This window comes from Gopherus evgoodei, unplaced genomic scaffold (genome assembly GCF_007399415.2).
Source record: "Gopherus evgoodei ecotype Sinaloan lineage unplaced genomic scaffold, rGopEvg1_v1.p scaffold_39_arrow_ctg1, whole genome shotgun sequence".
NCBI classification, from domain to species: domain Eukaryota; kingdom Metazoa; phylum Chordata; order Testudines; family Testudinidae; genus Gopherus; species Gopherus evgoodei.
The window spans coordinates 1,492,425-1,515,443 of NW_022060060.1; the positions used below are offsets into that span (position 1 = coordinate 1,492,425).

General features: G+C 54.8%; 1 protein-coding gene across 1 annotated transcript in view; it reads right to left on the minus strand.

Annotated features, from left to right (window-relative positions):
• Positions 1–362: 362 nt before the first annotated feature.
• Positions 363–23,019, minus strand: part of LOC115642246 — a 37,037-nt gene continuing 14,380 nt past the window's right edge. The window contains exons 4-9 of the mRNA XM_030545704.1: positions 15,060–15,187; positions 14,876–14,915; positions 14,274–14,494; positions 1,239–1,371; positions 766–1,056; positions 363–415 (exon numbers count right to left, since the gene is read on the minus strand). Of these exons, the coding sequence (XP_030401564.1) occupies positions 363–415; positions 766–1,056; positions 1,239–1,371; positions 14,274–14,494; positions 14,876–14,915; positions 15,060–15,187 (866 nt within the window). The remainder of the gene's footprint in view (positions 416–765; positions 1,057–1,238; positions 1,372–14,273; positions 14,495–14,875; positions 14,916–15,059; positions 15,188–23,019) is intronic.

Here is a 23,019-nt window from a genome sequence, read left to right on the forward strand (position 1 = left end):
TCATTGCCTGTTAACTTCACTCCCTCTGGGGCACCTGGCATTGGCCACTGTCAGTAGACAGATACTAGGCTAGATGGACCTTTGGTCTGACCCAGTACGGACGTTCTTATGTTCTTATGTTCACCTGGCACAGGCCTAAGTGTGGACAGAAGGGAGAAGGCAGGGGAACCAGGATTGTGCACTTCAAAACTGCTGCGTGGGGTGAAGAGATTCCTCTGGCTAGGCAGAGCACAGTACAGGCAGGGGCCCTTGTGTAAGGCCTTCCACTCGGGGTGAATTTCACCCACACAGAATTATCCATGGGCTGAGGGAGGAGGTCACCTCTGGATTAGTGACCCCCCCTTCCAGTCAATCATCTTCATTCAGGGATCTGCACTGCCATTGACCTTCCCTCGGGGCTCAGCTTCTCCGTTCACTGGGAGACGGAGGGAGCCTCGCACTGGAGACTGGCTGACCAGAAAGCCCTGGTGAGTCAGTGGGGGCATCGCACAGTGAGGGTGGATGCACCTGCTCCTTCTTCACTAAAATAGCCACTGAGCATCTGCTCCCTGCGCTCCCCGGGGCAGATGGAGTCAGCAGAGCCTCTCCCTCCCCTGGTAGTTGTGTGAGATCCCATCAAGGGGAGATACTTTGTGTCTCTCTCTCTTTTCATTGCTATGGAGCGACAGCGCCACCCCCAGGAAATTCCTTCCTTGGTCTCTCCAGGGCTAGATTTTTGTCTGAGCCTAGGTCGGTTTCCCCCTTGCTGTGTGTCTCGTCTCGCACAGTAATACATGGTGGTGTCCTCGGGTCTCAGGCCGGTCATGTGCAGGTAGAAGTTGGAGCTGTCCTTGGAGACTGTGAATCGCCCCTTGATGGTGGGAGAATAATACTCGCTCTGCCTTGGTTTCCAGTAGTGGACCAGCCACTCCAGCTCCTTTCCCGGCTCCTGTCTGACCCAGTCCATATAATAGTCGGTGATAGTGAACCCGCTCGCGGAGCATTTCAGCCGAGTGGATTCTCCGGGCTTCTTCAGTTCTGGACCGGACTGGGTCAGAGCCACCTGTGACCGGGCCCCTGTGGGAAAGGGGAGGGAGAAAAGCGACCAATGAGGGAACCGGTCACATGAAACCCGATTCCCCGTCATTTAACAGGAGACGAATATCAATAAAAGCAGGTTACAAAATACGTTTTTAGCTCAGTGCAGAAAACCAGGAACGCTCGCCCCCTTCCCCAGTGCATCTATGGGGAGAAAATACCTTCCAGAGCCGCCGCAAGGAAAAGTAAATGAAGCCAAAGTCTCATTTTCCCTGGTGCTGGAGGGGAAAGTCCTCGGTGGAGAGTGGCTGGTAACTGCAGAGACCCAGGGGCTGCGGATTGTCTGTCCGGGGCCTGCTGGGACAGAGAGAGATTTAAACAGGAAACCCTCGCCTATTTGCATATCCCTCTCCCTATGAGAGACAAACTTCTTCCTGAGCCGTCTCGTTATCTTTTCTGGGGTTCAGAGAAAACGGACGAGTCCTTTGTTCTTGCTCTGGGCCTGACCCAAAGCTCATAGAACTCGGTGGGAATCTTTCTGTTCTAAGGCCATGGCTACACTTACAGTTTTGCAGCGCTGGTAGTTACAGCTGTGTTCGTACAGCTGTGTAGGGCCAGCGCTGCAGTGTGGCCACACTGACAGCTACCAGCGCTGCAGTGTGGCCACATTTGCAGCACTTGCAGCGCTGTTGGGAGTGGTGCATTGTGGGCAGCTATCCCAGAGAGCACCTCGTCCCATTTTGGCGCTGTGGCTTGTGGGAAGGGGAAGGAAGTGTGCGGGTCTTTCCGCTTCCTGTTCCAATGCCGCGTGGTGCTTTGCTACACATTCCGAGCAGTTTGGCGGCATTGTGAGTCTGCAGCGCGATTTCTGAGATTTCTGTTACAAATGGAGCCTGAGCTGCTGAGGACCTTGCTGATGAATGTTGCCAGCACATCACGCATGGCAGTGGAGCTATTCCTTCATCTGCAAAGTGACAGTGAGGAGTCAGACGATGATATTGAAACGCCTGATGCTCAAGACACTCAATTGCTTGTGGCAGTTACAGACGTGCTCAGCACCATGGAACGGTGCCTTTGGCCTCGGAAAACCAGCACTGAGTGGTGGGATCACATCGTCCTGCAAGCCTGGGATGACGAGCAGTGGCTGCAGAACTTTAGGATGAGAAAAGCCACTTTCATGGGACTGTGTGCTGAGCTCGCCCCTACCCTGCAGCGCAGGGACACGAGATTGAGAGCTGCCCTGCCAGTGGAGAAGCGGGAGGCTATTGCAATCTGGAAGCTGGCAACTCCAGACTGCTTCAGATCGGTGGCGAACCAGTTTGTAGTGGGAAAGTCCACCGTTGGAATGGTGCTGATGCAAGTTTGCACAGCCATTAATCGCACCCTGCTAAGAAGAACTGCGACTCTGGGGAACATGCAGGACATTGTGGATGACTTTGCAGAAATGGGGTTCCCTAACTTTGGAGTGGCAATAGATGGGACGCATATTCCTATTCTGTCACCACCCCACCTGGCATCAGAGTACGTGAATCGCAAGGGGTATTTCTCCGTGGTTCTGCAAGAGCTTGTGGATCACCGTGGGCGTTTCACTGACATTTACTCAGGATGGCCTGGAAAGGTGCAGGATGCACGCATCTTTCGGAACAGTGCCCGGTTCAGGAAGCTGAGGGCCGGGACTTTTTTCCCAGACCGCAAGATCACAGTAGGGGACGTCGAAATGCCCACTATGATCCTTGGAGACCTCGCTTACCCCTTAATGCCCTGGCTCATGAAACCATATACAGGGAAGCTTGACAGGAGCAAGAACCGGTTCAACTACAGGCTGAGCCGGTGCAGAATGACTGTGGAGTGTGCTTTTGGCCGTTTGAAAGCCCGCTGGAGGTGTCTTTATGGGAAGCTAGATTTGGGGGAAAGCAGCATCTCCGCTGTTATATCCGTGTGCTGTACCCTCCATAATATTTGTGAAGGGAAGGGTGAAAGATTCAGTGAGGAATGGACCTCCGAGGTTCGACGCCTAGAGGATGAATTTGCACAGCCAGAGAGCAGGGCTACTAGAGAGGCCCAGGAAAGGACTTCAAGGATTAGGGATGCCTTAAGGGAGCAATCTGATGCTGAGAGCCAACAGTAATGTTTGGTGCTTTTCTGTGCTCCTTTCTACCTTGGGGTACAGTATTTACCACTTCCTGCAATAATAAAAAGTATTGTAAAAGCCATAAAATCCTTTATTCAAAGTACAGTACATAGAAGGCCAGGGGGGTTAGGGTGGTGGACTGTACATTCAGAGGTTTGAATATGTCCTGTTTGGATTGCTGTTCAATGTCTGCTGCACTTCAGGATTACTATGCTGCAGGGTAATGGGGGTGGAGTGCACAGGGTAAGAACTGTAGTTATCAGGTCTGGAAGGTGATGGTACAGGTGTTGGGGGCAGCTGGGGGTAGTAAGAAACTGGCTGCTGGAGAAAGGTGTTTTGTGCAATACTGGGGAACAAGAAAGAGAGCTTTGGGCGGGGTGTGGGTTACCACGGTACAGATCTGCCTGCATGGCTACGAGAGACTCGAAAGAGTCAGTTTGGCGAGCCAGGAGGCTTATCAGGTGCTTTGAGGTTTTTTTGGTAGCCAATTCCTTTCTCCTGCTTTCTGTTTGCCTCCACTCATACATTTTCTCTCTCCATTCTTGTGTCTTCCTACTTTCTCTGTTGTAGTGAATCATAACTGCTTTGATCAATTCTTCTTTTGATTTTCGCGGATTTTTTCTCAAGTTCTGCAAGCGACGTGAGGCCGGTGATCCGGCTGCATTAGTCAAGGTCACTAAAAAAAACATAGATAGAAACATGTAATACACAGAGGCTACATTGTTTATTATCACACAGTGAAGGAGTTTTTAGACTTTTTGTAGCATCCTTCCCACATACCTAACATAACACAGAGAGGCCAGGGAAGCGAAGGCATGGCGAGCAATGGGGTGAGAGTTTCTGCCCCGACTTCACCTGGGAGGGGGAACTGACTGGGAGGGGGAACTCACTGGGGTTTATCTGCACTGGGTACAGGAGGTAGCCAGTGGCCTGCACAGGGGACAGTAGGGAACATGAAGCTGGCGAGCTGCTGGCGGGGGGGGAGGAGGGTGGTCCGCGGAACTGCTGGCCTGCTGCTGGTGGTGGTGGGGGAACGCACTGCGGTGCTGGCTGCCTGCTGTTGGGTGGGGGGAACGTACCGTGAGGCTGGCTACCTGCTGGAAGGGGGTGGGGAGACCGGAACACACCGTGGGGCTGGCTCCTGCTGGAAGGGGGGGGAGACCGGAACGCACCGCGGGGCTGGCTCCTGCTGGAAGGGGGTGGGGAGACCGGAACGCACCGCGGGGCTGGCTCCTGCTGGAAGGGGGTGGGGAGACCGGAACGCACCGCGGGGCTGGCTCCTGCTGGAAGGGGGGGGGGGGGGGAGACCGGAACGCACCGCGGGGCTGGCTCCTGCGGGAAGGGGGGGGGAGACCGGAAACGCACCGCGGGGCTGGCTCCTGCTGGAAGGGGGGGGGAGACCGGAACGCACCGCGGGGCTGGCTCCTGCTGGAAGGGGGGGGGAGACCGGAACGCACCGCGGGGCTGGCTACCTGCTGGAAGGGGGTGGGGGAGACCGGAACGCACCGCGGGGCTGGCTCCTGCTGGAAGGGGGTGGGGAGACCGGAACGCACCGCGGGGCTGGCTACCTGCTGGAAGGGGGTGGGGAGACCGGAACGCACCGCGGGGCTGGCTACCTGCTGGAAGGGGGGGGGAGACCGGAACGCACCGCGGGGCTGGCTCCTGCTGGAAGGGGGTGGGGAGACCGGAACGCACCGCGGGGCTGGCTACCTGCTGGAAGGGGGGGGGAGACCAGAATGCACCGTGGGGCTGGCTGCCTGCTGGAAGTGGGGGGGGACCGCGAACCTGGCGTCCTGCACTCAAGTATCCCTAAATTCTCAACAGAGTTTCCTACTGTCAGATATATCACTGCTGCGTGTTACCTGGGAAGAGAGGGAGGGTCTTCTACAGCAATGTGGATTCCGCCCTGGCCCCTATGCAGCTTGCCTGTGTGCAACCATGGTCCCCCCACCCCTCGCTGCACAGTGGATCGGACAAGTTAGCCTGACCGGGACAAGGACCACGGTAGCTCTCCCTATAAACTTGCGAAAGCACATTGCCCACGCCCTGGCTGCAACTTTTCAAGAGATTACTGAGGCCGATTACAGAGACGTGATAGAGCAAATCAATGGGCTATTCCACGTTTAGGCATGCATGCAGGCAGCCATAACCCCAACCCTCCTCTCCCAAAACATAAAATCTGCTTACCCCGAGCACGTTCTTCTGCTTCTTCCTCACCAGCAACTTCCAGCTGCTGCGACTGGCTAGCCTCCTCCTGGCTTGAGAAGAGCTCCTGGCTGCATGCCTCCTGGGACTCCGGGGTGTCTCCCTCCACGCCAGTAGCCTCACTCTCGGCTTCCTCTACACCCTCCTCCACTTCTCCCTGCTCTGAACTCTCCATTGTGCTCCTAGGATTGGCAGTGGGGTCACACCCAAGTATGGCATCCAGCTCCTTGTAAAAACGGCAGGTCGTGGGGGCAGCTCCTGAGCGGTGATTTCCCTCACGGGCTTTGCAGTAAGCACTGCGCAGCTCCTTTACTTTTACCCTGCACTGCAATGCATCCCGTTCATGGCCCCTTCTCAGCAAGGACTGTGATATCTCCCATAGGTATCATAATTTCTCCTGCTGGAGCGCAGCTGTGCTTGCACAGCTTCCTCACCCCAAACACTGATGAGGTCCTGCAGCTCGGAACTGTTCCATGCTGGTGCTCATCTGGGGCGTGGAGGCATGGTCACTGATTGATTGATTGATTGCACTCCACACCTGGCTGGGCAAACAGGAAGGGGATTTTTAAAATTCCCGGGGCATTTAAAGGTGGAGTCAGCTGAGCCCAGGGCAGTGAAGTGTGCAGGATTACCAGAGAGGCTTAAAAGGTATGCTGGGATACCTCCTTATACCCCGGAGGTCAATAAAAGTGCTGGTGGGTGTCCACACTTGCTGACCAGCGCTGGATCACCAGCGCTGGAATCGCTACACCCGAGGTTCGACCGGGTGTACAGCCAGCGCTGCAACCAGGGAGTTGCAGCGCTGGCCGTGCTTTGCAAGTGTGGCCACATCCTAAGTTGCAGCGCTGTAACCCCCTCATCAGCGCTGCAACTCTCTAGTGTAGCCATGAAGCATTGGATGTGACACTCTGCTAACAGCAATGCTCGAAATAGCTAGAGTCATATTTTCCAGCCTGTTTTAGGTACATCTGGGTGCACCCCTCACCACAGCATCTCAGCTCCTCACCAGATTCAGTATATTCAGCCTCACCATACTCCAGCGATGTAAAGAAGTGCAATTGTGTTAAAGCAGGGACCCAGAGTCAGTGCGGGAGATTTTGAAAGGTATTTGAGTGTCCTCAAATGCAGGAAAACACCTTGTGGGATCTACAGAAGTGACTAGGACTCTAACGCCTCTTGATTTCAATGGAATTCAGGAGAAATTTTAGGAGCCTTCATAGTGTCATTAGGGATCAATGTCCTTCTTTGGGAACCTAATTCACTTTTCAATCTGGCTGTACGGGACTTGCCCAAGCTTCCAAAGGCAGACAGACCTATAATAATAACATGGTTCCAACGGAACAGGCGGACCTTAATTTCAGCTTCATCTCATGTTGATTGGATGACGCAGGGGTTGGATCTGAGGGGAACCTCAGGGTGCAGTTTTGTGGCTGCTTTTCTTTGAAAACTGTTACCCGTTATTTTTCTCACAGATTTCAGGGGGATTGATGGGGTTAAAGTGCAAACGCAGTTTGTGTGTGTAACGGAGCAGGGTAGGTAGGTAACCCACCGCCCCTTGTCAGTCTTGTCCCCAAGGCCCTGCTGTGCCGCATTCCTCATTGCTGCCCCCTCGTGGTACATGGGAGAAGCGGACTCTGCAGCCCACCCCCCTCTCTGTTTTCACTTTTTGTGTTATTAGTCATATTAAATCCGAAAACGAATGTTTTGAGCCATCTGTTCAGTTATTCTTTTAAACCAGGCTTTTTTTTCTCCTAGGAAAATGGCCCTTGTGCCAGAGCCACATTTGGTAGAAAAAAACATTGAACTGGAAAACAAATAAAGAAGCAAACAAACAAGCTAGTGCCCAAAGCTGAGAGATCGGTGTCTTGCTGCTGGAATGTGCCACTGGCCGTGGTGACACTGGGTGGAATCCCAGCGCGGTGAATTAACGAGGGTGATAGCACCAGAATGAACCAGGTGGAGGATCTATGGCCTGTGCTATGCAGGAGCCCAGACTAGGTTGTCACACTGCTCCCTTGAGGTTTATGAATCTGTGACTATCTGGGAGGCTTTTGTGTGGGCTCCGAATTTGTTCCAGGCAGAATAATAAGAATTTCCCTGACACGACTTCAGGGCCCGATTGCTGTCAGTTTGTGTGTCTGTGTGTGTGTGGGGGGGGGTAAGAAAGATTCGCTTTCCTGCTCTCTCTGCCCAGCATGTATCCCCAGCCAGGCGCCTAGCGGATTTCGGTCCTTACAGGGTGCCGGCTTTCAGGGTCTCGCTGGCATGTCCGATTTAGGCACATCAGGCGGCAGGTAGGTGCTGAATTCACCTTGTGGATCTAGCCCTGAACACACATGGAAAGCCCCTGGCAGGTGGCTGTCCAGCGCTCCTAGGATCCATCCGGAATCCAAACCTGTCTGCCCAGGCTGAGATTTTCTAGAGCTCCCGAGGGGTTAGAATAGGCACGAGGTGTCCGGATCTCTAGGGCAGCCTGGGGACCCCCCGCCTGGCTGCTGGGGGGGGGTTGAACTAACGTGTTTTCATTCACTGTAATGTCGCTTCTGTCAGTGAATATTGGGGGGTGGGGGGGGGCTGAGGGGCGGAGTGAGGGGCACAGAGTGTCCTGGGGAAAGGGGGAGTTGCGGGCTGGTCTCTGCTAACAGCGCGGTGTCACAGAGTGTGGGGGAGTCCGGCCCTGCACCCCTCTTCCTGGGACCCTGTGATGCAGTAGGGACAGTCTGTGTGGGGAGTGGGAGAGCAGGGGAGGACTTTAGGGGATGGACGATGCCAGGGCCTGCAACCTGAGCTAGGTAAGGGAGGGGAAAGGTCAACACCTTTGCCCGGGAAGGGGACAAAGGAAGGGAGTGGCAGGAGGGAAGCAGTTTGAGTTTGGGCTTGGGGCTGTGTGGGCGGAATTCAGGGTATCCTAGCTAGGATCCAAGCACCTTGAAAGCCCAGAAGGACTCGGTGGAGGGGTCCTGACTGTGCCTGCAAGCTCTGCTGTAACCGGTGTTCCTGTTGTCCAATAAACCTTCTGTTTTACTGGCTGGCTGAGAGTCACTGTGGGTCCCAGGAGGAGGGGTGCAGGGCCGGACTCCCCCACACTGCGTGACAACTGGTGCCAGCGGTGGGATATACTGCACCCCGTGGACGGCGCTTCCTGCAGTAAGTGACTGGGGAGCAGTAAAACGAAGGGGTGATTAACCCCTGGGAGTGTGTGCCCAGTGAGAAGGACTTTGCAGTAACAGGGTCCCCAGGGGGATTGCAGCGAGCGGTCCCAGGGGCGAAGGAGTCGGCAGCTTGACCCTGGCAGAGAGGTGGTGACCTCATGAAGGGCTGGTGCACTAGGGGTCCCCCTGGAAACCGTGGGGAGCGGCGAGCACCCCGGCCTGTGAGTGGCCAGCAGGAAGATGTATGCCAAGCGGCGCAAGTGTGACCTGGTGGAGCTGTGCAAGCAGAGGGGGTTGCGCCCAGGGAGACGCACCAAGGACGAGCTGATTGCCCAGCTGGAGCAGGGAGACCGCATGAATGAACGGAGCCCTGTCTCTGAGGGAAGCAGCCGAGCAGATGCAGAGCAGGCACCAGTGTCTGTCCCCACTGGGAGTGGTCAGCCAGCGGACGAGGGCTTCCCGAGACCCCCCCTTCCTAGGCGAAGGGGAAGGGCGGGGAGGAGCCCAGTGTATACCGAGGGCACCGTGACACCCCCGGCCAGCAGGGGATCTGCCCAGCGAAGCTCACCCCCCAGCAGGGGATCCTCCCGGCAACGCTCGGCATCCGTGGAGCAGATGCGGCTGGAATATGAAAGGGAGCTGAGATGGAAAGAGCTCGAGTTAAAGAGGCGAGAGCTGGAGGAGAAGGCGAAACAGCGTGAACATGAGGAGAACCAGCATAAACATGAGGAGAACCAGTGCCAGCGTGAGTGGGAGGAGAAGGAGAAACAGCGTAAACATGAGCTGGACCTGGCCCGGCTGAGGAGCAGTGAGGCTCCGGCTGTGGTGAGTGAGGGGGGGCCCAAGCCTACAAAGAGCTGTGATAAGCACTTGCTGCCCCGGCGTAAGGAGGGGGAGGACATAGATACCTTCCTGACAGCCTTTGAGAATGCCTGCGAGCTGCACAGGGTTGACCCTGCAGACAGGATCGCAGTTCTCACCCCCTTACTGGACTCCACAGCCGTGGAGGTGTACAGCCGACTGAAAGGGGCGGAGGCAGGGGACTACGAACTGTTCAAACAGGCCCTGCTCCGCGAGTTTGGGCTGACTCCTGAGATGTACCGGAAAAAGTTCCGGAGCCAGCGTAAAACCCGTGAGGTCACATACCTACAACTGGTCAACCGGGCGCAGGGGTATGCCCGCAAGTGGACAGCTGGGGCCCAAACTAAAGAGGACCTGCTTGACTTATTCATACTGGAGCACCTAGTACGAGCAGTGCCCGTCCGACCTTGAGGCTGTGGTTGATGGACCAGAAGCCGGAGAACCCGCAGCATGCACGGTCAGCTGGCCGACCAATTTGTGGACAGTCAGGCAGGGGATGGCAGGGAGGAGTCTCGAAGGAGCAGGCCTGCCTCAACGCAGAGAGAGAGACATCATGGGACCTCCCAAAGGGGGCCTATGGAGAACCCCCCCAAAAGGGGAACATCCAACGGCAGGTCCCTCCGACCCACTCAAGGGGACCCACGAGACTATGGGCTGCTATCGCTGTGGCCAACGAGGTCACATACGGGCCCAGTGCCCCAAGCTCAGGGACAGACCAAGCAGACCCAACCCGCAGAGGGTGGACTGGGTAAAAACCCAATCGGAGGAGGGGCTACATTCCCAGGAAAGGGGGGTTGGCAACATACCACCTGTGGATGCTCCAGGTTCCGGGTTTTTGGTTTACCGGGTGGGTGCGGGGCTGCCCCTCCGGAAAGAGTGCATTGTTTCCCTGGAAGTGGATGGGAGGAAGGTCACTGGGTACTGGGACACAGGTAGCAGAGGTGATGCTGGCCCGGCCCGAGGTGGTGGCCTCAGATCGGATGGTGCCCGACACCTACCTGACCCTGATGGGCGTGGGCGAGACCCCATTCAAGGTACCCGTGGCAAGGGTACACCTGAAATGGCGGGCCAAGGAGGGCCCCAAGGATGTGGGGGTACACCAATATTTGCCCACCTGACGTGTTAATGGGAGGGGACCTTGAGGACTGGCCTAGTAACACCCAGGGTAGCCCTGGTCAGTGACTCGTAGTCAGAGTCGGCAAATGGCACTGCATCCCCGACAACGGGGAAGGTACTCGACCCTGAGGTGCAGGACCCTAACTCAGGGAGTGGGGAACGCCCAGGGGCACGGTGCAGAGAGGCTGCGGCCTCAGACCCAGCCAGCAAAGAGTGAGCCGGTCCCCATCCCTGTCCCAGCTGCTGAGTTCCAGGCCGAAGTTGCAGAAAGATCCCTCCTTGCGGAAGCACAGGGACCGGGCTGACCTTAGTGCGGTGCAGACCATGAGGAAAGGTTGCAAGGAGAGGTTCCTGTGGGAGAAAGGGGTTCCTGTACCGAGAATGGGCTCCCCCAGGGGAAGTAGAGTCATGGGGAATCAGGAGGCAGCTGGTGGTTCCCCAGAAGTTCGTCACAAGCTGTTGTACCTGGCCCATGACATCCCTCTCGCAGGGCACCAGGGAATCCGGCGCACCAGGCAGAGGCTGCTACAGAACTTTTACTGGCCTGGGGTCTTTATCCCATGTCCGACAGTACTGCCAATCCTGTGACCCCTGCCAGAGGGTGGGGAAGGCCCGGGACAAGGGGAAAGCGGCTTTGAGGCCTTTACCTATCATAGAAGAACCTTTCCAGAAGGTGGCCATGAACATAGTGGGACCCCTCAGCAAGACGACCTGGTCAGGGAAGAAATACATCCTGGTGGTGGTGGACTTTGCCACTCGCTACCCCTAGGCGGTGGCCTTGTCCTCTATTGAAGCAGACACAGTGGCAGATGTGCTGCTGACAATTTTCAGCCGGGTGGGGTTCCCACAGGAGGTCTTAACGGACCAGGGGTCCAACTTCATGTCGGCTCTGCTCCGGTCCTTATGGCAGAAATGTGGGGTCCAGCACGACTGGGCCTCAGCGTATCACCCCCAGTCCAACGGGCTGGTAGAAAGGTTCAACGGGACGCTAAAAAGGATGCTAAAAACATTTATGAACCAGCATCCGCAAGATTGGGACAAGTACTTACCTCACCTGCTGTTTGCGTACAGGGAGGTACCCCAGAAATCTACCAGGTTTTCACCTTTCGAACTGTTGTATGGAAGACGGGTGAGGGGGCCCCTAGACCTGATGAGGGACGAATGGGAGGGGAAGGCCGCTCCCGAGGGAGAGTCAGTGGTGGAGTATGTCCTGACCTTCTGGGAAAGACTGGCCTGAGCTCATGGGCCTGGCCAGGGAGAATCTGGCCCGAGCCCAGAGGAGGCAGAAGGTCTGGTATGACCGCACAGCACGAGCCTGTGCCTTCGCCACCGGGGATCAGATGATGGTTCTTATCCCCGTGAGGAGAAACAAACTCCAGACCGCCTGGGAAGGGCCCTTCAAGGTTATCAAGCAACTGAATGAGGTAAACTATGTGGTGGAGCTGTCAAACTGGGCACATCACCGTCGGGTGTACCATGTGAACATGATAAACCATACTATAACAGGGGGAATGTGGTGTTGGCCAGTGTGTGGACATTGGGAGGGGTAGGGAGATGACCCCTTAGTGAATCTATTCCCTGGGACAAAAGCTGGTTCTCCCCTGGAGGCGATTCCCCTCTGTGATCAGCTGACCCCGGGCCAGCACGCTGAGATCAGAGGGGTGCTGCATCTGTACCGACAGCTGTTTTCCAACCAGCCTGGACGCACTAATTTGACTGTCCACCGGGTGGAGACCGGGTCACATGCCCCTATAAGATGCTCCCCTTTTCGGGTCACTGGGAAAACTGCCCAGGATCTTGAAAGAGAGGTCAGGGACATGCTGGCTTTGGGGGTGATCCAGCCGTCTTCCAGCCCTTGGGCCTCGCCAGTGGTGCTAGTCCCCAAGAAGGATGGGTCAATCCGGTTCTGTGTGGACTATCGAAAGCTCAATGCCATCACCGTATCTAATGCCTACCCTATGCCCAGGCCTGACGAGCTCCTACACAAGCTGGGAGGTGCTCGGTACCTCACCACCATGGATCTTACCAAAGGCTACTGGCAAGTGCCGCTGGACGCAGATGCCAGGCTGAAATCGGCCTTTATCACCCCTCTGGGGCTCTATGAGTTTCTGACCCTGCCCTTCGGCCTCAAGGGAGCACCGGCCACCTTCCAGCGCCTGGTGGATCAGCTACTGAGGGGGATGGAGAGTTTTGCCATGGCGTATATTGACGACATCTGCGTCTTCAGCCAGACCTGGGAGGACCACATGTCCCAGGTTAAACAAGTCCTAGACCAACTCCGAAAGGCTGGGTTAACAGTAAAGGCTGAGAAGTGCAAGATGAGCGTGGCTGAAGTATCTTACCTGGGCCATCGAGTGGGGAGCGGCTGCCTGAAGCCGGAACCAGCCAAGGTGGAGGTGATCAGAGACTGGCCTGCTCCGCAAACCAAAAAGCAGGTCCAGGCCTTTATTGGGATGGCGGGGTACTATCGAAGGTTCATGCCCCACTTTAGTGCCATAGCCGGCCCCATCACTGAACTGTGCAAAAAGGGGAAGCCAAACAAGGTGATCCGGACTGAGCAGTGCCAGGAGGCTTTCCGAGCGCTGAAGGAGGCTCTGGTTAGTGGCCCAGTTCTGGCAAAACCAGATTTTGACAAACCCTTTATGGTGTTCACTGATGCCTCAGACACGGGACTGGGGGCAGTGTTAATGCAGAAGGATGAAAAGGGGGAGAGACACCCCATCGTGTACCTGAGTAAGAAGCTGCTACCCCGGGAACAAAGCTACGCAGCCATCGAGAAGGAATGCCTGGCCATGGTGTGGGCCCTTAAGAAGCTAGAGCCATATCTCTTTGGGCGACACTTCACCGTGTACACCGACCACTCTCCCCTGACCTGGCTGCACCAGATGAAAGGAGCCAACGCCAAGCTCCTGAGGTGGAGCCTGCTCCTGCAGGACTATGACATGGACGTGGTCCATGTGAAGGGAAGTGCCAACCTGACAGCGGATGCATTGTCCCGGAGAGGGGGACCCTGAACTTCCCCAGGTCACTGGGCAGAGTGACCCCTGCTCAGTTCAGTCTCGAAGGGGGGAGAGATGTGATGCAGTAGGGGCTGTCTGTGTGGGGAGTGGGAGAGCAGGGGAGGACTTTAGGGGATGGACGATGCCAGGGCCTGTAACCTGAGCTAGGTAAGGGAGGGGAAAGGTCAACACCTTTGCCCGGGAAGGGGAACAAAGGAAGGGAGTGGCAGGAAGAGGGGTGCAGGGCCGGACTCCCCCACACTATGTGACAGACCCACAGTGACTCTCAGCCAGCCAGTAAAACAGAAGGTTTATTGGACAACAGGAACACCGGTTACAGCAGAGCTTGCAGGCACAGTCAGGACCCCTCCACCGAGTCCATCTGGGCTTTCAGGGTGCTTGGATCCTAGCTAGGATCCCCTGAATTCTGCCCACCCAGCCCCAAGCCCAAACTCAAACTGCTTCCCTCCTGCCACTCCCTTCCTTTGTTCCCCCTTCCCGGGCAAAGGTGTTGACCTTTCCCCTCCCTTACCTAGCTCAGGTTACAGGTTCTGGCATCATCCATCCCCTAAAGTCCTCCCCTGCTCTCCCACTCCCCACACAGACAGTCCCTACTGCATCACAGTGAGGAAAGGCGGTGAGGAGCGGAGTGAGGGGCACAGAGTGTCCTGGGGAAAAGGGGGAGTTGGGGCTGGTCTCTGCTAACAGCGCCGTCAGTCCGTGTCTGTATCTGTGTGTGTGTGGGGGGGGGGTCACAGGCGGGCAGCTGCGGACAGGAGTTTTCTCGCTCACGGTCTCTGCGCTGCGAGCTGTAGAACTGCAGCGCCCCCCAGCGGAGAGTTTGTGCTTAGCCAGAGAGGGCGGGTTTCTGTCTGAGCTCAGCCCGGCGCCCCGCACTGTGTGTCCCGCACAGTAATAGCGGGCGGCGTCCTCGGGCTTCAGGCCGATCATGTCCAAATGCAGCAGGTTGTTGGGGTTGTCTCTGGAGATGGTGAATCGGCCTTTCACTGAGTCTGCGTAAAACTGTTGGCTCCCATCAGCAGGCCCGGCTTTAGAAAGTGCCGGGCCCAATTCAAACAGTTTTGACTGGGCCCCGGCAGGGGTGACTTAAAAAAAAACACAAAGAAAAAACACGTGGGGCTTGGGCCTTCCCTAGCTAGAGATGCCTTTTTAATTTTTACTCACTCAGCAGTGCTCTTAGTCTTTGGTGACACTTTGGCAGTGGGTCCTTCACTCATTCCAGGTCTTCGATGGCACTGAAGGACCCACCACCGAAGTGCTGCCAAAGACCCAGAGCGAGCAAAGTACCCGCCACCGAAGTGCCGCCGAAGACCCGGAGCGAGCAAAGTACCCGCCACCGAAGTGCCGCCGAAGACCCGGAGCGAGCAAAGTACCCGCCACCGAAGTGCCGCCGAAGACCTGGAACGCCGCTGGCTGAGTAACAATTAAAAAGGCGCCTCTGGCCAGGGAAGGGATTCTCACTGGGTGCGGGGCCCTCTTCGATGCGTGGGCCGATTCGGAGGAATTGGTGGAATAAGACTAAAGCCGGCCCTGCCCATCAGTGTAAATGAGAGAGACCCACTCCAGGCCCTTCCCGGGCGCCTGCCGGACCCAGCTCATGTGGTAGCTGCTGAAGGTGAACCCGGAGGCTTTGCAGGAGAGGCGGAGAGATCCCCCAGGCTTCTGAATTCCACCTCCGGACTCCACTAGAAGAACCTGGGATCGGACATCTGGGGGCAGGGGGAGGAAGAAGGAAAAAAGCTACTAGGAATCCCTGTTAACACGCGACCTGAGCCAAAGCTCACAGAAGCCGTTGGGAAGTTGCCCATTCATTTCACTGCGCTTTGGGTTGGGGCAGGAATGTGCAAACTTCCCTGGAGTCTCTCACCAGTATTGAGGGCGGGGGAGGGGAGAATTACCTGGAAGGGCCGCTAGAGCAAAGAGAAGATTCAGCCACAATATCATGCTGCTGACGCTGGAGGGGTTTCTGATGGTAACTGCAAGATCTTGGCCTGCTCCCGTTCATACTCTGCCGTCCAGGAGAACACTAGATTTATGCAGGGCCCTGAGACACTGAATTTGGATCTCCCCTCTTTAAAAATCACACCCCAGACCGCAGCCCTCATTAAACTCAGGCCTCCTGGAGACGGGTTCGGAGGAAGAAGATATTCGGTGGGAGAAGGAGAGTTAGAGTCTCTCTGATAGGCTCATTTCTGCAGTGACCTCTAGGGATGCTTGCTGCCTCTGAGAGCACGTCTACACTACAGGATTATTCCGATTTTACATAAACCGGTTTTGTAAAACAGATTGTATAAAGTCGAATGCACGCGGCCACACAAAGCACAATAATTTCGTGGTGTGTGTCCATGTACAGAGGCTAGCGTCGATTTCTGGAGCGTTGCATTGTGGGTAGCTACCCCATAGCTATCCCATAGTTCCCACAGTCACCCCCACCCATTGGAATTCTGGTTGAGATCCCAATGCATGATGGTGCAAAAACAGTGTAGCGAGTGTTTCTAGGTAAATGTCGTTGCTCATTCCTTCCTCCGTGAAAGCAACGACAGACAATCATTTCGCGCCCTTTTTCCCTGGATTGCCCTGGCAGACGCCATAGCACGGCAACCATGGAGCCTGTTTTGCCTTTTGTCACTGTCACCGTATGTGTACTGCATGCTGCTGACAGAGGCAGTACTGCAGCGCTACACAGCAGCATTCATTTGCCTTTGCAAGGTAGCACAGTTGGTTACCAGTCGTTCTGTACGGTCTGCTGTGCCATTGTAAATTGGAGATGAGATGAGATGAGGGTTATCAGTCGTTCTGTACCATCTGCTGCTGTCATGGATGCTCCTGGCTGGCCTTCGCTGAGGTCGGCTGGGGACGCAAAGACAAAAATGGGAATGACCCCCTGGGTCATTTCCTCCTTTATGTTGTATCTAAAAATAGAGTCAGTCCTGCCTAGAATATGGGGCAATTATACTAGAGAACCAGTGTATCAGAGAACCAGAAAGCACAGCCGCTCCTTGTCAGATCCCACAGAAATGATGAGCTGCATGCCATTCTAGGGAGAGTCCCTGCAACAACCCCACCCGTTACTTCCCTCCTCCCCCAACCCTTCTGGGCTATCATTGCAGGGTCCCCCCCATTTGTGTGATGAAGTAATAAAGAATGCAGGAATAAGAAACACTGACTTTTAGTGAGATAAAATGAGCGGGAGGCAGCCTCCAGCTGCTATGGTAGTCCAGGCAGCACATGTAGGACTCCCACATCCTGGGTGAGTGCCCTAGCTATTAGGATAAAGATTATGCGGGAGGTGGCTGCTGCTTCCTCCCCCAGCATGTCTTAGGTGCCTAGCTCTAGAGAGTTCATGACTGAGAATCCCACCCTCTGGCCTTGTCACGCAGCACTATGCTGAGTCCCTGCTGGGGCCTCTGTCTGGAGAGTTTTTCAAATGCTTTGGCATTTCGTCTTCTGGAACGGAGCTCTGATAGAAGAGATTTGCCTCCCCATACAGCGATCAGATCCAGTATCTCCCGCACGATCCACGCTGGAGCTCTTTTTGGATTTGGGACTCCATCACCACCCGTGCTGATCAGAGCTCCATGCTGAGCAAACAGGAAATGAAATTCAAAAGTTCGCGGGGCTTTTTCTGTCTACCTGGCCACTGCATCCGAGTTCAGATTGCTGTCCAGAGCGGTCACAGTGGTGCACTGTGGGATACCGCCTAGAGGCAAATACCGTCGCTTTGCGGCCACAGTAACCCTAATCCGATATGTTAATACCCATTTCAGCGCTATTCCTCTCGTCGGGGAGAAGTACAGAAACCGGTTTAAAGAGCCCTTTATATCGATATAAAGGGCCTTGTTGTGTGGATGGGTGTAGCGTTAAAATCGGTTTAACACTGCTAAAATAGATATAAACGCGTAGTGTAGACCAGGCCTGACAGGCAAAATGCACCATCGATTGTTCACCTGCCTCTGAGCTCTGTATGTTCTTCATCTGTGAGTCCTTGCCACTGTGTGTCCCAGTGCATAGAGCGCTAGGCTGGGCCATGGGACACTGGCTGTTTATTCCTTGGTCTGCTGGGTTTCCTTGGATAAATCATTTCTCTCTGTAAAATTGGGACAGAGACCCTGACCCTCCTTTGTGAAATGCTCTGAGATCTCCTGCTGGAAATCGCTATATAAACGCTAGGGGTTAGTGCTATTACCAATGTCTGAAACATCTTTTTCTGCTTCTATAAGAAGGAGGAGGCAGGCATTGGAAAGCAGGGGTTCTGGAACAATTTGTGTAGTGCGGGTGCTGAGAGACATTGAACCCAGGGCTGGGGCTTCCATTTAGGCAACCTAGGCGGTCGCCTAGGAAGCCAGGATTTGGGGGGGGGTGGTATTTTGCCACCCTCGGCGGCAATTCGGTGGCGGGTCCTTCCACGCTCCGGGTCTTCGGCGGAAATTCTGGGGCAGGTCCTTCACTCGCTCCGGGACAGCTGCTGAAGTGCCCCGAAGACCTGGAGCACGGAAGGACCCCCCCACCCAGGGCTGGCTCTAGCCGTTTCGCTGCCCCAAGCACGGTGGCATGCCGCTGGGAGAGCTCTGCTGCTCACCTGTCCCACGGGACCAACGGACCCTCCGCAGGCAAGCCTGCGGGAAGTCCACCGGAGCTGCCTGCTGCCCTCCCGGTGAGCGGCAGAGCACCCCCAGCGGCATGCCACCCCAAGCACGCGCTTGGCGCGCTGGGGCCTGGAGCCGGCCCTGCCCCCGCCGCAGAATTGCCGCTGATGGGGAGAGCGGGAAGGACCCCCAGAGCTGTGGGACCAAGCGGACCCTCCACAGGGACACCTGCGGGAGGTCCACCGAAGCCTCGGGACCGGCGAGTGGCAGAGCTTGGGGCGGCGAAATGGCTAGAACTGGCCCTGCGCCTAGGGCACCAAAAACCCTGGCGCCTCTCCTGATTGAAGCCAACTGGAAACCCTGATTATCATGGAAACCACTTCAAGCCCGGATTGGAGCAACACCCCTAGTTCCACCACCTATGTTTGAAACTCTTCCTTGCAATGCTGGACACCCAGACAGAATTATTATTAGTTTAGCACCTTAAAATGAATGGGAGTTGGGTGTGGATACCCCTAGCCCGCTTTGAATATTGTAGCCCAGAAGCCCTAAAGAGCTAAGCTCTGCTAAATCATATAGCGAAAATGGACAGTCGGTACCTGAAAGAATCTCCAGCCTTGGATTATAACCGGGCACGTATTTGTACGCGTGTGTAACTGTAAGTGACAGAGAACTCCCGTTGCTTTGAGTGGGACTAATTGTAAAAAAATCTGTTGCACAGAAGTTATTTCACTTTTCTCCTTCTTAGTATTAGTGTCAATATGATTTTCAACACTCACTGTATATAGGGAATGATACAGATAAAAATGTCAAAAAGCTAAAGGAAAGTCTCTGTGGGAACACTGGATAAAATAATAAAAATTAACAATAATACATAGACCTTAGAAGCTGAGCCCTGCCGCTGTGTTGATGCATTCTGTTACAAGGGAGCTTTAAAGGGTCTTAATTAAGCAATGTAACTTCTCAAATCCCATGAGAGTTGGAAACCTCACAATTTTGGGTTCCTTTGAAAATCCCAGGCACACTCTCTAATGGGCGGAGGACCTGTTGTTTCTCAGGGGAAATATAGTGCGCTCAGAGGCACAGCTCAGCAACATTTCAGTGTGGGCAATCTCTTCCAAATGCTATTATGTAAAATCCCACAGCAGTCTGGGGTTGGGCTATTCCAAACAGTTTAAGGGAGATAGTAGGTCAGGGGATGAATTTCAAGGATGCAAGTTAATTCGTGATTTCATGTAGACCCTAGAAGAATTTCGTAGGTCTTGATTCAGGAAAGCACTTAGGCATTTGCGTAACCCCATCTCTGTGCAGGACACCACTTCCAGTTCAGCACAATTCGTGGTGCCATGGATTTAACTTCACACTTAATTCTCGGTAATGCCAGTGGCTATTCAAGATCTGACAGAATATTTGTCTCATATCACTAAAACATATAGAAGCAGCAAAGAGTCTTGCGGAACCTTATAGACTAACAGATGTATTGGACCATGAGCTTTCCTGGGTGAATCCCCACTTCGTCGGATGCATATAGACACCTCTAAATATTTACATGCTGGTAGGAGCACAAACACGCTCTTTAATACTAATGCCTTAAATGATTTAATATAACAGCATTTAATTGTAGTTCACTGCTGCCCTCTGCGGAGTGTTGGTAAAGTGGCATCATTTCAGCTCGGTTTTTGTTCCTTATTTATTAGCTTTAATCTGCTCACTGTGTCTCTAGCACAGTAATACCGGACGGTGTCCTCGGGCTTCAGGCCGGCCATTTGCAGATACAGCAGGTTGTTGGGGTTGTCCCTGGAGAATGGTGAAGCGTCCCTTGAAGGGCTGGGCGTAGTTGATGGTAGTTGAAGTTGGGTGTATTTCCCTGATCAACTCCAGTCCCGTCTCAGGGGCCTGGCGGACTCAGCTCAGCCAGTAGCTGCTGAGGGTGAACCCGGTGGGTTTGCAGGAAAAGCGGACAGAGTCTCCTGGCTTTTTCACATAAACTTGGGGGTCCAGGCGCTGGAACTGCGACCGGGCACCTGGGAAAAGAAAGATATTATAAATCATATTAATATTAATAGCTATAATAGACTGCTCTCTTGCCCCGAAGATGCTTTCCAGGGAGAAGATACCTTCCAGAACTGCTACAAGAACAGTAAATGGAGCCAAAGTCTCATTATCCCCGGAGTTGGAGGGAAAAGCTCTCAGGGGATTAGCTGATAACTGCACAGACACAGGGGGCTGCGGATTGTCTCTGTGCGTGCAGCCTGGGCAGAGAGAGAGAGAGAGATTTAAATAGGAAGTGTCACCCCATCTGCATATCCCGCTCCTTATAAGAGACGCAAACTCTTTCCCTGAGCGATCAAATTTCTTGCCCTCCGATTCGGAGGGGTGGGCGAAGAATGTGTGTAACGTTCGGACCCAAAACCCCTGGACTGAGAAGGGACGTGGCCTTGACTGTATTGACATCAGATCAGCTCCTACATGGGAAGCAAATATTTAATCCTGGGCTCTTTAATCTGACAGACAAAGGGTGTAACAGGAACCAGCGGCTGGAAGTTGAAGCTAGACACATTCAAACTGGAAACAGTGCAAATATCTAAGTGAGAATAATTGGCCACTGGACCAACTCACCAATGATCCTGGTGTGTTCTCCATCACTGACCATTATTTAACCAAGTCTGCAGGTTTTTTCCCTAGAAGAACTTTCTGAGGGATTATTTTCTGGGAAGTTCTCTGGCCTCTGCAGGTCCGATTAGATATTCGCAATGGTCCATTCTGGCCTTGGAATCCATGAATCAATGAGCAACCAGTCACCTGGATAATGGTGCTGACCTCCCTGCAAAGCGCTTTGAGATCTGAGAGGAAGCGGTGATGGTGTTTCCCTGTCACTTGTCTCTGACAGCAGCAATCAGCGTCACCTGCTTCAGGAAATGGAGCGATACGCGCCCTAGTAGGAAGTTCTGAGATAACTTGCCCAGGGAGAGAGAGAGTTTCCACTTCCCACTAGTTGTAGGTCGCCCTATGCTGTGGGGTTAGTTCCCACAGATTTACAGCATGAGGCTCCGGCCAGAAAAGGTGTTGGAAAGGAGGTAGAGGGGATGGTCAGTTAAGAGGAGATTTTCAGAGGCCCAAAGTGTAATCAGGGGGGACTGAGTCTCATTGAAAGTCGGTGTGAATTGGCTACTGTAACTCCTGTTTGTCCCATTGAAAATCGCCCTTTGAATCTCTCAGTGCCTCAGTTCTCCAGCTGAGATATGGGACTAATGCTTCCCTACCTTGAAATTCACTAGTGATGGTGAAACCCTGAGATACTGCAGGGATGAGGCCTCCGAGTCCTTCCCTTGATCTACTTCAGGGATCGGCAACATTTGGCACGCGGCCCATCAGGAAATCCGCTGGCAGCCGGGATGGTTTGTTTACCTGCAGCAGCGCCTGCAGGTTCGTCCCATCGCAGCTCCCACTGGCCGTGGTTCGCCGCTCCAGGCCAATGGGGGTGCGTGAAGCGGGGGCCAGCACACCCCTCCCACAGCCAGGCGGGTCCCATTGAATGAAATGGTAGTTTGGGTTTTAAATCTCAGCCCCAAAGAGTCAGTGGCGACAGATGTGCTGGCTGTGATTTCCAATGGTGCAGAGGAAAAGCAACAGGACTCGTACTGCTGAGGCTGTTGGGTGTTTCTGAAAACCCCACACCAAGTCCCGTTTGGTGTTATTTGGATTTTGGTGCCTAATTCCCTTAATCTCCATTGACAATTCCGGCCATTCTCTGCTCTGAGAAGTGAGAAATTTCAGTGAAGGCTCCTGTCTATTTGCCTCTGATGTCTTTATACTGGGCTAGATTGTGTATCCTCTACTCATGTGGAAAACACTTACACCGATAGCCCCTGAATACCGCAGGGCTTTAGGGACCGACACAGGTACTCACCTGCCCGACACAGAAGCGGTGGGGAAATAAAGACGGAGATGGAGCAGATCTGTTAAAACGCCAGGGTGTTTATTTCACTGGGATTTCCCTTCCGTCGCTCTGAGTCCCACCTGCCCTCTGAGTTTCCAGGGCTCAGAGAGATTCAGGTCTCTGTCCCTCTGCGGTGTCCGTGTTCTCTGTAAGAAGGGAAGCGCCAGCCCGTGAGCCCAGAGACAGTGTGGCCTTTCCGGGGGCTGCCTCTCTTCCTTCTGACAGCACACAGTGACCTGGGGTCCTTTAGGCCCCCCGCCCCTACTCTGTCCCTCCCTCCTTAGCACTCCCCGGGTCCCCCTTTCCTGGGGCTGCCTCTCTTCCTTCTGACAGCACACAGTGACCTGGGGTCCTTTCAGCCCCACCCCTACTCTGCCCTCCCTCCTTAGCACTCCCCGGGTCCCCCTTTCCCGGGGCTGCCTCTCTTCCTTCTGACAGCACACAGTGACCTGGGGTCCTTTCAGCCCCACCCCTACTCTGCCCTCCCTCCTTAGCACTCCCCGGGTCCCCCTTTCCCGGGGCTGCCTCTCTTCCTTCTGACAGCACACAGTGACCTGGGGTCCTTTCAGCCCCACCCCTACTCTGCCCTCCCTCCTTAGCACTCCCCGGGTCCCCCTTTCCCGGGGCTGCCTCTCTTCCTTCTGACAGCACACAGTGACCTGGGGTCCTTTCAGCCCCACCCCCACTCTGCACTCCCTGGGTCCCCCCTTTCCCGGGGCTGCCTCTCTTCCTTCTGACAGCACACAGTGACCTGGGGTCCTTTCAGCCCCGCCCCCACTCTGCTCTCCCTCCTTAGCACTCCCCGGGTCCCCCCTTTCTGAGGGCTGCCTCTCTTCCTTCTGACAGCACACAGTGACCTGGGGTCCTTTCAGCCCCGCCCCCACTCTGCCCTCCCTCCTTAGCACTCCCCGGGTCCCCCGTTTCCGAGGGCTGCCTCTCTTCCTTCTGACAGCACACAGTGACCAGGGTTCTTTCAAACCCCGCTCCCCCA